The following is a 13,235-nucleotide window of genomic DNA, read 5'->3' on the forward strand; positions in this document are numbered from 1 at the left end:
GCATTGGACTCAACAGGGGCCAGCATCCCTGTGGAAAGCTTTCGACACCTTGTAGAGTCCATGCCCCGACGAATTGAGGCTGTTCTGAAGACAAGGGGGGGTGCAACTCAATATTAGGAAGGTGATTTGATGCTTAACGAGGACTAACCTCATCAAGGACATGACTCGGCATCCCAGGACGCCAGCATTCCAGAATCTTGACCTAATTCCTAATTTCATTCCTACACACACACATTACATCAAGAAACTTAAGATTGGAGTCTTCAGATCATGTATTTTGTACATCAATAAATGTGTTTATTACAAAATCTGAGATAACTGTACAAGATACGTTGTTTATAGCCGTAGTAATCTATTTACAAAAGTACCATTGTCTGTGTATCAAAGTGATGAGCTAAAAAGGCATGTTTCAGTCACTGTAAGCTTTCATAGAAGTAAGGCAAAATACTTGAAACTGGATGTACATTTTTGCAGATCAAGTGAAAGTTGTCACCTACTGTATCGATCTAATGGTCAGGCTTAATCTACGGTATGGGAGCTGGAAACTGTGATTCTACAGCTCCTACGTAGGTTGCTAAGTCTGTACTTATTTGCAGAATACTGATTTTGTGTGTGTGTGTGTGTGTGGGTTTGTTTAAAAGCATGTGTGAAGGTGCGAGCATGTGTATGTCGCTGGATGTGTGTGTGTGTGTAAGACATACAGAAGGTGTGTAAACTTAATGTTAACACTAACGCGGCCGCACCAGGTTTGGCATTCACTAGAGTTCTACAGCGCATGTCAGTCGGACTCAGGGATAACGGCATCCTTATCGCTCTGTGGGTCAAAGCCAATGTACCTTACCCAATACCTCTCGTACCGACCTCACTTTCAAAGCCTTGGCCACAGCCTGCTGCATGTGTAGCCGACACAGGGCACACACTCCCACACATAATCCTTATCAGAGCAGAGCAATGGACAAATAACAAGCCATGATCAATACACGAGCTCAACAAGGTCACAGAAGCAAACAAAGTGTGTGTATTTCTCCCGGTTGCCTACATTAGACATAATACTATATTACTTACCCTCATCCGATACATGTTTGTTTGGATCCATGAGCCGTAAAAAATGTCATATGCAGTAAATCATATATCCTGCCTATTGAGTGTTTCTGATTTTCTTTTTGCCTGAATGACTTTTTCCGTCGTTGCTCTAGAAATCCAGAGACCTAGATGGCATTTGTGCTCCTGTTGTGAAGGACGATGTACTAAACCACAGGATCTTAAAGGAGCTCATTGCTTTGGTGTGCGCTCGACGGGGAACCAGACCAGTCAATCTATCCTAGCAGTATGAGCAGCACTAACAGCTCATGAACTGCCGAAAACCTTTCAAAAGCCTTTGGAGATTTTGAGAACTCTTTGAATGTATAAAAACATATTTGTGCTAATTCGTTTAAGATTTAAGAACACCCACATGCATACACACATATAAATATTTGTGTAGAAATACACACTTGCATGCATACCATACGTACAGTACACAGATTGTATTTACACTGTGAAGGATGGAATGTATCCTTGGCATAATCAGAGAAGAAGACATAGAAAAGCATTAATAACATGATCCGTCCTCTTATATGTGGATAATACTGGGTTGTGTGTGCATGACCCCTTGTTGGGACTGTGCACACACAGAGGGATAACACACTGTCACCTGGCTGCCACCCTTAAGTCATCAGGAGCATGGTGTTCCAATCCTGGAAGCTGGAATTCTTCAATTGATTGTATGTGGTTCCAAACGGTAGCAAGTCACAACTACTGTCACAAAAACTTACACAAACCCAATCAAGTACGCGGGTTGATTGCAATCGGGATTTTATACTTGGTGTGATTGTCCAGATATCCAATCTGACCATCCTCAGAACCAGGTAGCTCCTGGAGGAGCATCCCTCCATTGTGATTGATCCATTGTGCAGTGGACTGTCCCACTATCCCAGTGTTCCAGTTACCCACAGGAGACCTTGGTTCATTCTGTAGTGGTACCTCAGTGGATCTAGTCCTGATGGATGTTATAGCCCAGGACCCTGGAGCTCAAGTTTACAATAGTGCAGCGCTTCTTCTCTCCACCTACCTACACAGCCACTCCTCCCACATCTACCTCTGTCTCCTCTTCTTCCTCCTCCTCTCCCAGAGTAGGCACGCAGTGCGAGGGCAAGCATTGCGTGGGGTGGACGTTGACACTGGGGCTAGAGCTGCTGTTACCCATGCCACCAAGGCTAACCATGCTAGCCCGGACGGTGAAGCTGGCGACAGAGTTGACGCTGCCCAGTTTGGTGGGAACGCTGGCCTTGCCGCAGGAGTGGGCGCGGCGGTTCAGGCTGGCAGAGCGCACCACGGAGGACGTGGGGGCACAGCCGGTGCTGTGGACCTTGCCCTCCAGGAAGTATGTGAGCATTTCACCCTTACCCTTCACGCTGACCTTGCCCCGGCACACCAGGTCATAGTTATCCCCCAGGATCCGGTACACATCCTCTGTTACCTTGGGGAGGGAGGGAGGGAGGGAGGTAGAGAGAGAGAGAGAGAGAGAGAGAGAGAGAGAGAGAGAGAGAGAGAGAGAGAGAGAGAGAGAGAGAGAGAGAGAGAGAGAGAGAGAGAGAGAGAGAGAGAGAGAGAGAGAGAGAGAGAGAGAGAGAGAGGTAGAGAGAGAGGTAGAGAGAGAGGTAGAGAGAGAGAGAGAGAGAGAGAGAGAGGTAGAGAGGTAGAGAGAGAGAGAGAGAGAGAGAGAGAGAGAGCGAGAGAGAGAGAGAGATTATACCACTGTCATACAATGAGATTTACTCTAGGCCAATCAACAGGCCTCAATCATAACACATAATTTAGTACAGTACACATGGCACATGCACAGATAGGGCTCAACCAGTGCCTGAGCACTTGCCGGCCTATGATAAAGTGCCCTAGCAGCTCTGTGTTTTTTTTAAAAGTAGTCTTTTAATTTTTGTTTTAATTTTGAATGTAACAAAATGCACATCAAACTATCTGATTTTAGAAGCTCTTAAATCTCAGAAAATACCCTCTCCCCTGCCTTCCCGCTCAAAGAGCGCACTCCTCTGACTTGCATGCGTGGCCACTGGCTGCGGGCATTGGGCGGGGAGACATGAATAGGCCAACTGGTAGGAGGCTACTGGTAGGTAGGAGGCTACTGGTAGGTAGGAGGCTACTTTTGAGTTGGATCTGTCATTCGTGTCTCTCACTGTTATGGACAAAGAATGGGGCAATCTGACTCCTTGTTAGTAAGAGGCAGATGTCAGCAGCAGAACAAACTCAAATCAAGTAAAAACAACTTTGTTCCAACAGCATATCTAATTAGCTAGCATATTTAGCCTACATTAGCATTTTTTTTAAACCTTTATTTAACTAGGCAAGTCAACGAAGGCCTACGAACAGTGGGTTAACTGCCTTGTTCAGGGGCAGAATGGCAGATTTTTAACTTGTCTGCCCGGGGATTCGATCTTGCAACCTTGCAACCTTGCCACTCTTCTCCCCATGTCAATTATCTCATGTCGTCTCTTGGCCTAGGAGTCACTGGCACTAGCTTGCCTACAATATGTGATGAGTGAGTGTGTTGTTGCAGGAAATATATAGGCCTATAAATGTTGACATTTTGCCTACAGTCGGTATGTTTGTGCACAGCCCTGACAGTACCTGTATCTTGCCAGGGACTCCGGTGCTGTCCATGCGGCTGGCCACGTTCACTGTGTTCCCCCAGATGTCATACTGAGGCCGCCTGGCCCCGATCACCCCCGCCACTACTGGACCCACGTTGATACCCACTCTCAAGACAAAGTCGTTGTATGACTGGTAGTTGATTTCATCCAGCACATCGAACATCTCAATAGCATAGTCTGCCACTGTGCTCAGGTGATCATAGACAGATTTTTTGTCCTATAGAAGGGAGCAAGGAAGTAAACAAAGGTTACATTTAATTATCACATTCATTCATTGTCCTCGTTATATTCATTTTTTTATTTTTTATTTAACAAACACACACAAGACCGCACCACAAACACACACACACTTGCCTTTGTTCCGATGGTGGGGACTAGACCCACAGCTGCCATATACGTGCTGCCAATGGTTTTGATCTTCTCTATGTCCTTATAGCATTCTTTATCCATGAGCTGAGGAAAAATTAGATTTACACCTATACACAGGAGAAGGCAACAAATAATGTTAATATCCCAGTAAACTGTAGCAGCCAACATCCTCACCTCGTCAAAATCAGCGATGATTTCATTGAGTAGTCTCAGACACTCCACTCCCATGTTGTTCCCATCCAGCTCAATGTAGAAGTCATTGAAGTTGGGGATGGAAGCAAACAGCACTCCGACTTGGGCATAGGACTGGTAATACAGATCCTATAGAAAAACACATAGCCAACCTTAGCCACTAGGCCAAATAGATGTACTGTGTATTGAACAAAAATATCAACGCAACATGTACAGTGTTGGTCCCATGTTTCATGAGCTGAAATAAAATATCCCAGAAACTTTCCATACGCACAGAAAGCTTATTTCTCTAAAATGTTGTGCACAAATTTGTTTACATCCCTGTTAGTGAGCATTTCTCCTTTGCCAAGATAATTCAAGCCCTTTAGTAGGGAAAAACTGATTCTGATTGGCTGGGCCTGGCTTCCCAGGAGGTGGGCCTGGCTCCCAAGTGGGCTGCGCCCCTGACCAGTCATGTGAAATCCATAGATTAGGGCCTAACAAATGTATTTCAAATGATTGATTTCCTTATAAGAAGTGTCACTCAGTAAAATTGTTGAAATTGTTGCATGTATTTATTTTGTTCAGTATACAGTGTCTTCGGAAAGTATTCAGACCCCTTGACTTTTTCCACATTTTGTTACGCTACAGACTTGATTAAATAAATTGATGAAATAAAAATATTTCCTCAGCAATCTACTCACAATACCCCATAATGACAGAGAGAAAACAGGTTCTTAAAAATGTTAATAAAAAATTATACAAAACAGAAATAACTTATTTACATAAGTATTCAGACCCTTTGCTATGAGACTCAAAATTGAACTCAGATGCATCCTGTTTCCATTGATCATCCTTGAGATGTTTCTACAACTTGATTGGAGTCCACCTGTGGTAAATTCAATTGAATGGACATGATTTGGAAAGGCACACACCTGTCAAGAGAATATCCCTGGGCATCCCTACTGCCTCTGATCTGGCAGACTCATTAAACACAAATGCTTCATTTGTAAATGATGTCTGAATGTTGGAGAGTGCACATAACTATCTGTAAATACATTTTTTTAAATGGTGCTGTCTGGTTTGCTTAATATAAGCACTTTGAAATTATTTATAAATTCACTTTTGATGCTTAAGTTTATTTAAAACCAAATACTTTTAGACTTTTACTCAAGGAATATTTTACCGGGTGACTTTCACTTTTATTTGAGTCATTTCTATTAAGTTATCATTACTTTTAATCAAGTATGAACATTGTGTACTTTTTCCACCTCTAGCGTCACGTCTGGAGGAAACCTGGCACCATCCCTACGGTGAAGCATGGTGGTGGCAGCATCATGCTGTGGAGATGTTTTTCAGCAGCTGGGACTGGGAGACTAGTTAGGATTGAGTGAAAGATGAACAGAGCAAAGTACAGAGAGATCCTTGATGAAAACCTGCTCCAGAGCACTCAGGACCTCAGACTGGGGGCGAAGGTTCACCTTCCACAGGACAACAACCCTAAGCACACAACCAAGACAACGCAGGAGTGGCTTCGGGGCAAGTCTCTGAATGTCCTTGAGTGGCCCAGCCAGTGCCCGGACTTCAACCCGATTGAACATCTCTGGAGAGACCTGAAAATAGCTGTGCAGCGATGCTCCCTATCCAACCTGACAGAGCTTGAGAGGATCTGCAGAGAAGAATAAGAGTAACTCCTCATATACAGGTGTGCCAAGCTTGTTGCATCATACCAAAGCAGACTCGAGGCAGTAATTGCTGCCAAATGTGCTTCAACAAAGTACTGAGTAAAGGGTGTAAAAACGTATGTAAATGTTATATTTATTTGATATATATATTTTTTTAAATAGCAAAACATTCCCCCCCCCAAAAAAAATGTGCTTTGTCATTATGAGGTATTGTGTGTAGGTTGATGAGGGGAAAAAAACGATTTAATCAATTTTAAAATAAGGCTGTAACATAACAAAATGTGGAAAAAGTCAAGGGATCTGAATACTTTCCGAAGGCACTGTATATGCCAAGGTACTATTGATCCTTTGAAGGAAAGGTAATATCCTTTATGAAACGACGCTGTTTGTGTCTGTCTGCCTGCCTGCCTGTGTCTGTCTGTCTATCTGTCCGTCTGTCTATGTAGGACACACCATGTTTCTTGGGTTGGACAGGAGGAAGTGTTGAGCCACATGAGCAGGAAGCAGGTTGAAGAGAATCCTCCTGTTGTCCAGCTTGACCTTCTCCATGCCGTCCCTCTCCTCCTCTGCCTGACAACACACAAAAACACAAACATCAATTTGAATAAAATAATTCTCCCCAAAGTACAACTCAAGCCTGCAGTTGATAGCTCATACCACAAGGTGTCTGTATAAGCTCTAAATGTACACCAGGACTGAGGCACCATGTTTGCCTGACATTGTGGACAAGCATTTGGTAGAGTCAATAGTTAAAGGTCCAAACCTAAAGCCAAACCCTACTAGACACTATAACTGTCCTACCAGCCAAGTGGCTCTATTGTACCAAACTATGTCAATATCAGTGACTTGTGCTGACCTATCCTTACCAACCATGCCAATATCACCCTGTGTTTTATCTAGGGTTACAAAATTCTGTGAACTTTCAATGAATTCCCTGGTTTTCCACAAATCCTGGATGGAAGATTCCTGATTTCCTGCTTATTCCCCGTTGATTCCGTGTTCCTCCAACCGGAATATGGAGAAAACATATGTGTTGCTAGGCAGGAAGTTAAGTGATGTGTGTAATAAAACTGTTCCTTCTCCCTTCATGTGACCTGACCTGACCTCGGCCCACAATCCTCACAAATCCACAGCTATCCACCCTTATCAGTGACCGTAACCATGTGATTCCTCATACATGTAACCATTACCCTCTACTATAGCAAGTTTTTCAAACTCTAACCCATCACAACCACGCCAATATCAGCCCCTTGTCCTATCGTAACCAACAATGCCAATATCAGCCATCACCATGCTAGCATCTGCCAGCAGCATTAACAGCCAATAGCCTGGCACTTGGCAGCCAAAAGCCTCAAAATATGACTTGGCATGATATGGCCACAACAGAAGGTTGGATGATGAGTAAAGCATGGTGTTCATCAGCTAGCTAGATCTATGCATAGGACAACAGCCCACACAGATACACAGACACACACACAGTCACACACACACACACCTGTGTGGCCCAAAGGAAGTCCAGTCGTAGTTTGAGGTCCAGCTGTCTGGAGTGGAGGACCAGGGCACTGGTGAACAGCAACAGGGACAGGATGGGCTCATAGCCCTGGATCTGGAGATTAGACCCTCCGCTGTGGGACAAACCAACAGAGACATCAGCAACAATCTTCAAAAAGACTGTACCTCATTATTCATTAAAAGGGAGAGTTGAGGTATATGGAAAGACCCCCCGCCCCCAGAGATATTTTTAGATTAGATTAGATTCAACTTTATTGTCAATGACCAGAAGTGCAAATAACTGAGTAAAAAAAATGTACAAGTGAAACAATTAAGTAGGATGTATAAATGTGCATTGAAGGCAAATGGCAAGTGCAAGGAGGCATGCAACTGAAATGCAGGGATAGCAGCAATGTGGTTACCGAGGTAGGCATGTACATGTACAACTGAATAATGTCCTTAATCAGACTTTGCAAAGCAATGTCAGAGTCCAGTAAAGAGTGCAAGGAGAGTAGTGCAACAAGGTCCCTGAGAGGCAGTACTAAGCGATGGGAGGGTGGATATGGCTAGTGCCATGCCACAGAGTTCAGCAGGGTTACAGTAGCTGGAAAGAAACTGTTCTTGAGCCTGCTAGTGCGGGAACGTGGAGACCTGTACCGCCTGCCTGATGGTAGGAGGGAAAACAGTTTGTGGCATGGATGTGAAGGGTCCCTGATGATGCTGCGCACGCTACGCTTGCGCTGGAGGTCTACGATGGCAGGGAGCTGGGCACCAGTGATGTGCTGGGCGGTTTTCACCACCCGTTGCAGGGCCTTCCGGTCGGCCACAGAGCATCCGCCAAACCACACTGTGGCGCAGTTAGTCAGAATGCTCTCGACCATGCAGCGGTAAAAGTTCACCAGGATCTTGGGAGACAGGCGGGCCTTCTTCAGCCTACTCAAAAAGTACAGGCGCTGCTGCGCCTTTTTGACCAGGGTTGAGGTGTTGAGGGTCCAGGAGAGGTCCTTGGAGATGTAGACACCCAGGAATTTGAAGCTGGGCACACGCTCCACCTCAGTGCCATCAATTAGAACTGGGGCGTGGCTGCAGCTTTTAGACTTCCTGTAATCCACAATGAGCTCCTTGGTTTTCTTTGCATTGAGGACCAGGTTGTTGTCAGCGCACCATGCAGCCAGGTGCTTGACCTCCTCCCTGTAGGCTGACTCATCATTGTCACTGATCAGGCCTACCACCGCGGTGTCATCTGCGAACTTGATGATGGTGTTGGAACCCGTGTACAGGAACGCAGTCATAGGTGAAGAGGGAGTACAGGAGGGGGCTCAGCACGCAGCCCTGTGGCACACCGGTGTTCAGGTTCAGGGTTGAGGAGGTGAAATTGTCTAACCTGACAGACTGGGGTCTGTTGGTTAGGAAGTCCAAAGTCCAGTTACAGAGAGAGGGGCTGATCCCGAGGTCATGGAGTTTGGTGACCAGCCTAGAGGGAATGACTGTATTGAATACTGTGCTAAAGTCTATGAACAGCATTCTCACATAGGTGTTGGTTTAGCCCAGGTGAGTCAGGGCAGAGTGTAAAGCTATGGAGATGACGTCCTCTGTAGACCTGTTCAGTGCATACAGTGAATTCGGAAAGTATTCAGACACCTCTACTTTTTCTAAATTTTGTAACATTACAGACTTATTCTGAAATGGATTAAATCGTTTTTCCCCCTCATCAATCTAGACACAATACCCAATAATGACATAGTAAGAACGAGTCCAAAAATTCCAATCTTGGTTTCATCAGACCAGAGAATATTGTTTCTCATGGTCTGAGAGTCCTTTAGGTGCCTTTTGGCAAACTCCAAGTGGGTTGTCATGTGCCTTTTACTGAGGAGTGGCTTCCATCTGGCCACTAACATAAAGGCCTGATTGGTGGAGTTGGAGATGGTTGTCCTTCTCGAAGGTTCTCCCATCTCCACAGAGGAACTCTGAAGCTTTATCAGAGTAATCATCGGTTTCTTGGTCATCTCCCTGACCAAGGCCCTTCTCCCCCAATTGCTCAATTTGGCTGGGCTGCCAGCTCTAGGAAGAGTCTTGGTGGTTCCAAACTTCTTCTATTTAAGAATGATGGAGGCCACTTTGTTCTTGGGGGATCTTCAATGCTGCAGACATTTTTTGATACCCTTTCCGAGACCTGTGCCTTGACACAATCCTGTCATGGAGCTCTATGGACATCCCTTCGACCTCATGGCTTGGATTTTGCTCTGACATGCACTGTAAACTGTGGGACCTTATATAGACGGGTGTGTACCTTTCCAAATCATGTCCAATCAATTGAATTTACCACAGGTGGACTCCAATCAAGTTGTAGAAACATCTCAAGGATGATCAATGGAAACAGGATGCATCTGAGCTCAATTTTGAGTCTCATAGCAAAAGGGTCTGAATACTTACGTAAATAAGGTATTTCTGCAAACATTTCTACAAATCAGTTTTCTCTTTGTCATTATGGGGTATTGTGTGAAGATTTTTTTCTAAATCCATTTTAGAATATGGCTGTAATGTAAAACAAAATGTGGAAAAAGTCAAAGGGTCTGAATACTTTCTGAATGCACTGTACATGTAACACTATGGAACCCCACTGTGGGAGAAACCAAAAGAAATGGCAATATAAGTCATACACAGTAGGACTGTACCACATCATTAATTAATAGTGAAAGTGGGGAGATGTGGATAGACGCGCCCCCTCACTGTGGGAACAAACTAACATAGATGTCAGCAACATAACACAGTAGGACTGTACCACATCATTAATAAAAGGGGGAGTGGGGGACCACATAAATACAGTGGGGAGTACAACTTCACAGGGGAGATGTGGAGGGACAGGGACCCCCCACTTTGTGAGAACCAAATTTGATGTCAGCAACATACATTAGGTCTGGACCACTACACAAAAAATGAAGGGGGTGGCCTGTGGATGAAACCACCAGTGAGAACCAACAGTGATATCATCAACTGTACCATGTCAGCCACAACCGCAGGAAAACCCGGACAGGGTGACTTAAACCAGCAGTGATGTAAACACCATTCACTCAGCACAGATACAGTATTTACAGATAATAAGACCCCTTTGGAGAACAACAAGTAGTTTTCCATCTCAATGATATCAGAGTATCCCAGCGTTATACAGTAAGCCAGGGTTCTCCAACCGGCGGTCCCCAAGTTTTTATTTGCTCAGGATTTCTGAACAAGAGTTTTATTGTTGGAAATCCTTTCCAAAGTATTGCCACACATAATAGAGAGACACTGCGTGGGAATACTTTCACCAGATTTTCCTGAATTAAAATCCCTTGGAGCTGATTTGCTGGTGTTTTAACAGTCTTTTATGTCCAACAATAATGTGATTGTAGACAAATGTAAGCATGGTTTGAAATTGTTACGTTTTAGTCAAATATTATTATCTGTTTGGGCTTCGTGCGGTCAATTTGCAGTCTACAAATTATTTGTAATTATGTTCCAGCCCCCTGACCATCTGCTCAAGAAAAAAATTGCCCCGTGGCTGAATATAGTTGATGATTCATGCAGTAAGTGATCTGTTTGTATCTATACAATGGGTCTGTGCTCTAAGCTGCACTAGGTCCTGGGTACTGAGTAGGAGTAGCTAACATGCATGGCTGAATCAAGCAAAAGCATACATTGTCAGCTCAGCCTTTTGGTATAGAGTTAATGACCATGTACTGTGTGTCTCCTCTTCAAACAGTTCCCATGTGAGAGTGCGCAGGTCGAGGATAAGCAAAGACTCCTCTCCTCCTACACACGTCCCCACAAAATGGAAATATCCCTGTGACTGTTGTTTGCTTGTTCCCACTCCTAATCAAACCAAGAGGAAACCGTAGCTGACACTACTGTCATGTAAAATCAATCATGGCCTTAGATACGTGAGTGGCAGGGGGAGCATAGTAAATCTGAGGGCTATAGCTTCAGGACTGACAGTGGGAGGATGGTGGATGTATTTGTCCGTTCGTTTTTTTTCCCCTCTCGCCCTCCTGTGTTTGTGTCAGTGGAGGCTGCTGAGGGGAGGAAGGCTCATAATAATGGCTGGAATTTAGTGTATGGCTGGAATGGATTGAATGGCATGGTATCAAACATGTGTTTGATACCATTCCATTTATTCCATTAGAGTCATTATTTAGAGCCGTCCTCCCCTCAGCAGCCTCCACTGGTGTGTGTGCTTGTTTATATACACAATGTGTGTGTGTGTGTGTGTGTGTGTGTGTGTGTGTGTGTGTGTGTGTGTGTGTGTGTGTGTGTGTGTGTGTGTGTGTGTGTGTGTGTGTATTCTCCCTCACCCGGCGGTGTATGTGTGCCTGTGTGTGTGTATATATGTATGTTCTGTCCTCTCTCTTACCCGGCGGTGCGTCTGAATCCGCTGAGCTCCAGCACGGTGACATACAGCACCCCCAGCAGGAGCAACAGGGCCATCTTTGGCATCCAGGAGACGCGCAGGAAGAGCGCCAGTGTCAGCGTGCCCACAATGCACGACAGGAAGGCATAGCGGATGCCGTCGCACGGCAGCTCCATCATGGTGCGGTTGGCATCGTCGCTCGTGTCAATGATGACAATGGAACTGTTAGAGTGGTGGGCACTGCCCCACAGCCATGGCATGCAGCCCACCTGGCAGAGAAACAGAGGAGAGAATGGTAAAAACCCTCAAGCAGTAACTCAGAAGTTGGTTCTTTGCATATTTGATTTGCATGACATTTACATTTATGATTTCAAGTGTATTGCAATGAATATCATGAATACTGTTGTTTTAGTGCCTTGTTGTTAACCCTACTTACCACACAGGCCTGGGCTACAGCATAGATTAAGAGCACTATGAGAGCACACAGAACAGTACGGATCTGAATGGTGAGGCAGCCTGGAAAACACTGAGTGACAGAGAGAGAGAGAGAGAGAGAGAGAGAGAGAGAGAGAGAGAGAGAGAGAGAGAGAGAGAGAATAGACACAAAGAGAAACAGATTAAGGATGAAAGGGGAGGGAGAGTAGAAAAAGCTTACCACACAGAATTTGAATTTGAAAAGAATTATAACTTAATTTATGTAATATTAGCTGAGGGGGTTGGGGAAGTTGGAAAAAGTCAATCCGTCAACCTCAACAAAAGCTGAAATTAATAGACTTAGCATTGAGTTTGAAGGCAAACTGAGTGAACTTTGAAAAGTTTTCTGAAGGCCATTGACATCAATTTCATACATAATATTATTATCAACTACCGACTAAAATATTATTTCATATTTGCACAGGTCAGCAGAAAAACGTAGTATTTGCAAAATTAACAAAATTATCAAAAGTGACATAGCTTGGGCCAAGAGTTTGACCTACCAATGGAAAATCACTTACAGCAAATCAACCCCCTCAGAAAAGTGAGTGAATAACTAAAAGAACGACATGTTAAATCAGTTGGACCAAGGCATCAAGCAGGCATTTACCTGTAATTTTGTGACATGCAGGTACATGATACAAGCTACTAGGAAACAGATGCAGAAGACCAGTAGGACCAGGACCACTGTTCCCCTGGTGACAGCAGCAGGAGAGAGGAGGAATAGGGGAAAGACAGGAGGAGGAGAAGAAGTAGAGGTAGTGAGTTAGTGGACAGAGCCTGTGGAAGTCAACTCAAGATGCAGCAGACCAAAAGAAAAGAGAGAGAGAGAGTATACGTTGCTGTTAGATATCATACAGTGAAATGAAAGAGAGAAAGAGCGACAGAGAGCTAGAAAGACAGTGTGTCGCTGTCAGATATATACTAAAATGCGCGAGAGAGAGAGAGAGCGAGAGA

General features: G+C 44.5%; 1 protein-coding gene across 1 annotated transcript in view; it reads right to left on the reverse strand.

Annotated features, from left to right (window-relative positions):
* Positions 1-268: 268 nt before the first annotated feature.
* Positions 269-13,235, reverse strand: part of LOC106599721 (adenylate cyclase type 1) — a 68,746-nt gene continuing 55,779 nt past the window's right edge. The window contains exons 11-19 of the mRNA XM_014191020.2: positions 12,889-12,973; positions 12,241-12,330; positions 11,808-12,073; positions 7,425-7,554; positions 6,383-6,499; positions 4,248-4,394; positions 4,059-4,157; positions 3,682-3,921; positions 269-2,518 (exon numbers count right to left, since the gene is read on the reverse strand). Coding sequence (XP_014046495.1) covers positions 2,111-2,518; positions 3,682-3,921; positions 4,059-4,157; positions 4,248-4,394; positions 6,383-6,499; positions 7,425-7,554; positions 11,808-12,073; positions 12,241-12,330; positions 12,889-12,973 — 1,582 coding nt within the window. The 3' untranslated portion in view covers positions 269-2,110. The remainder of the gene's footprint in view (positions 2,519-3,681; positions 3,922-4,058; positions 4,158-4,247; positions 4,395-6,382; positions 6,500-7,424; positions 7,555-11,807; positions 12,074-12,240; positions 12,331-12,888; positions 12,974-13,235) is intronic.

This window comes from Salmo salar, chromosome ssa03 (assembly GCF_905237065.1).
Source record: "Salmo salar chromosome ssa03, Ssal_v3.1, whole genome shotgun sequence".
Lineage (NCBI taxonomy): Eukaryota > Metazoa > Chordata > Actinopteri > Salmoniformes > Salmonidae > Salmo > Salmo salar.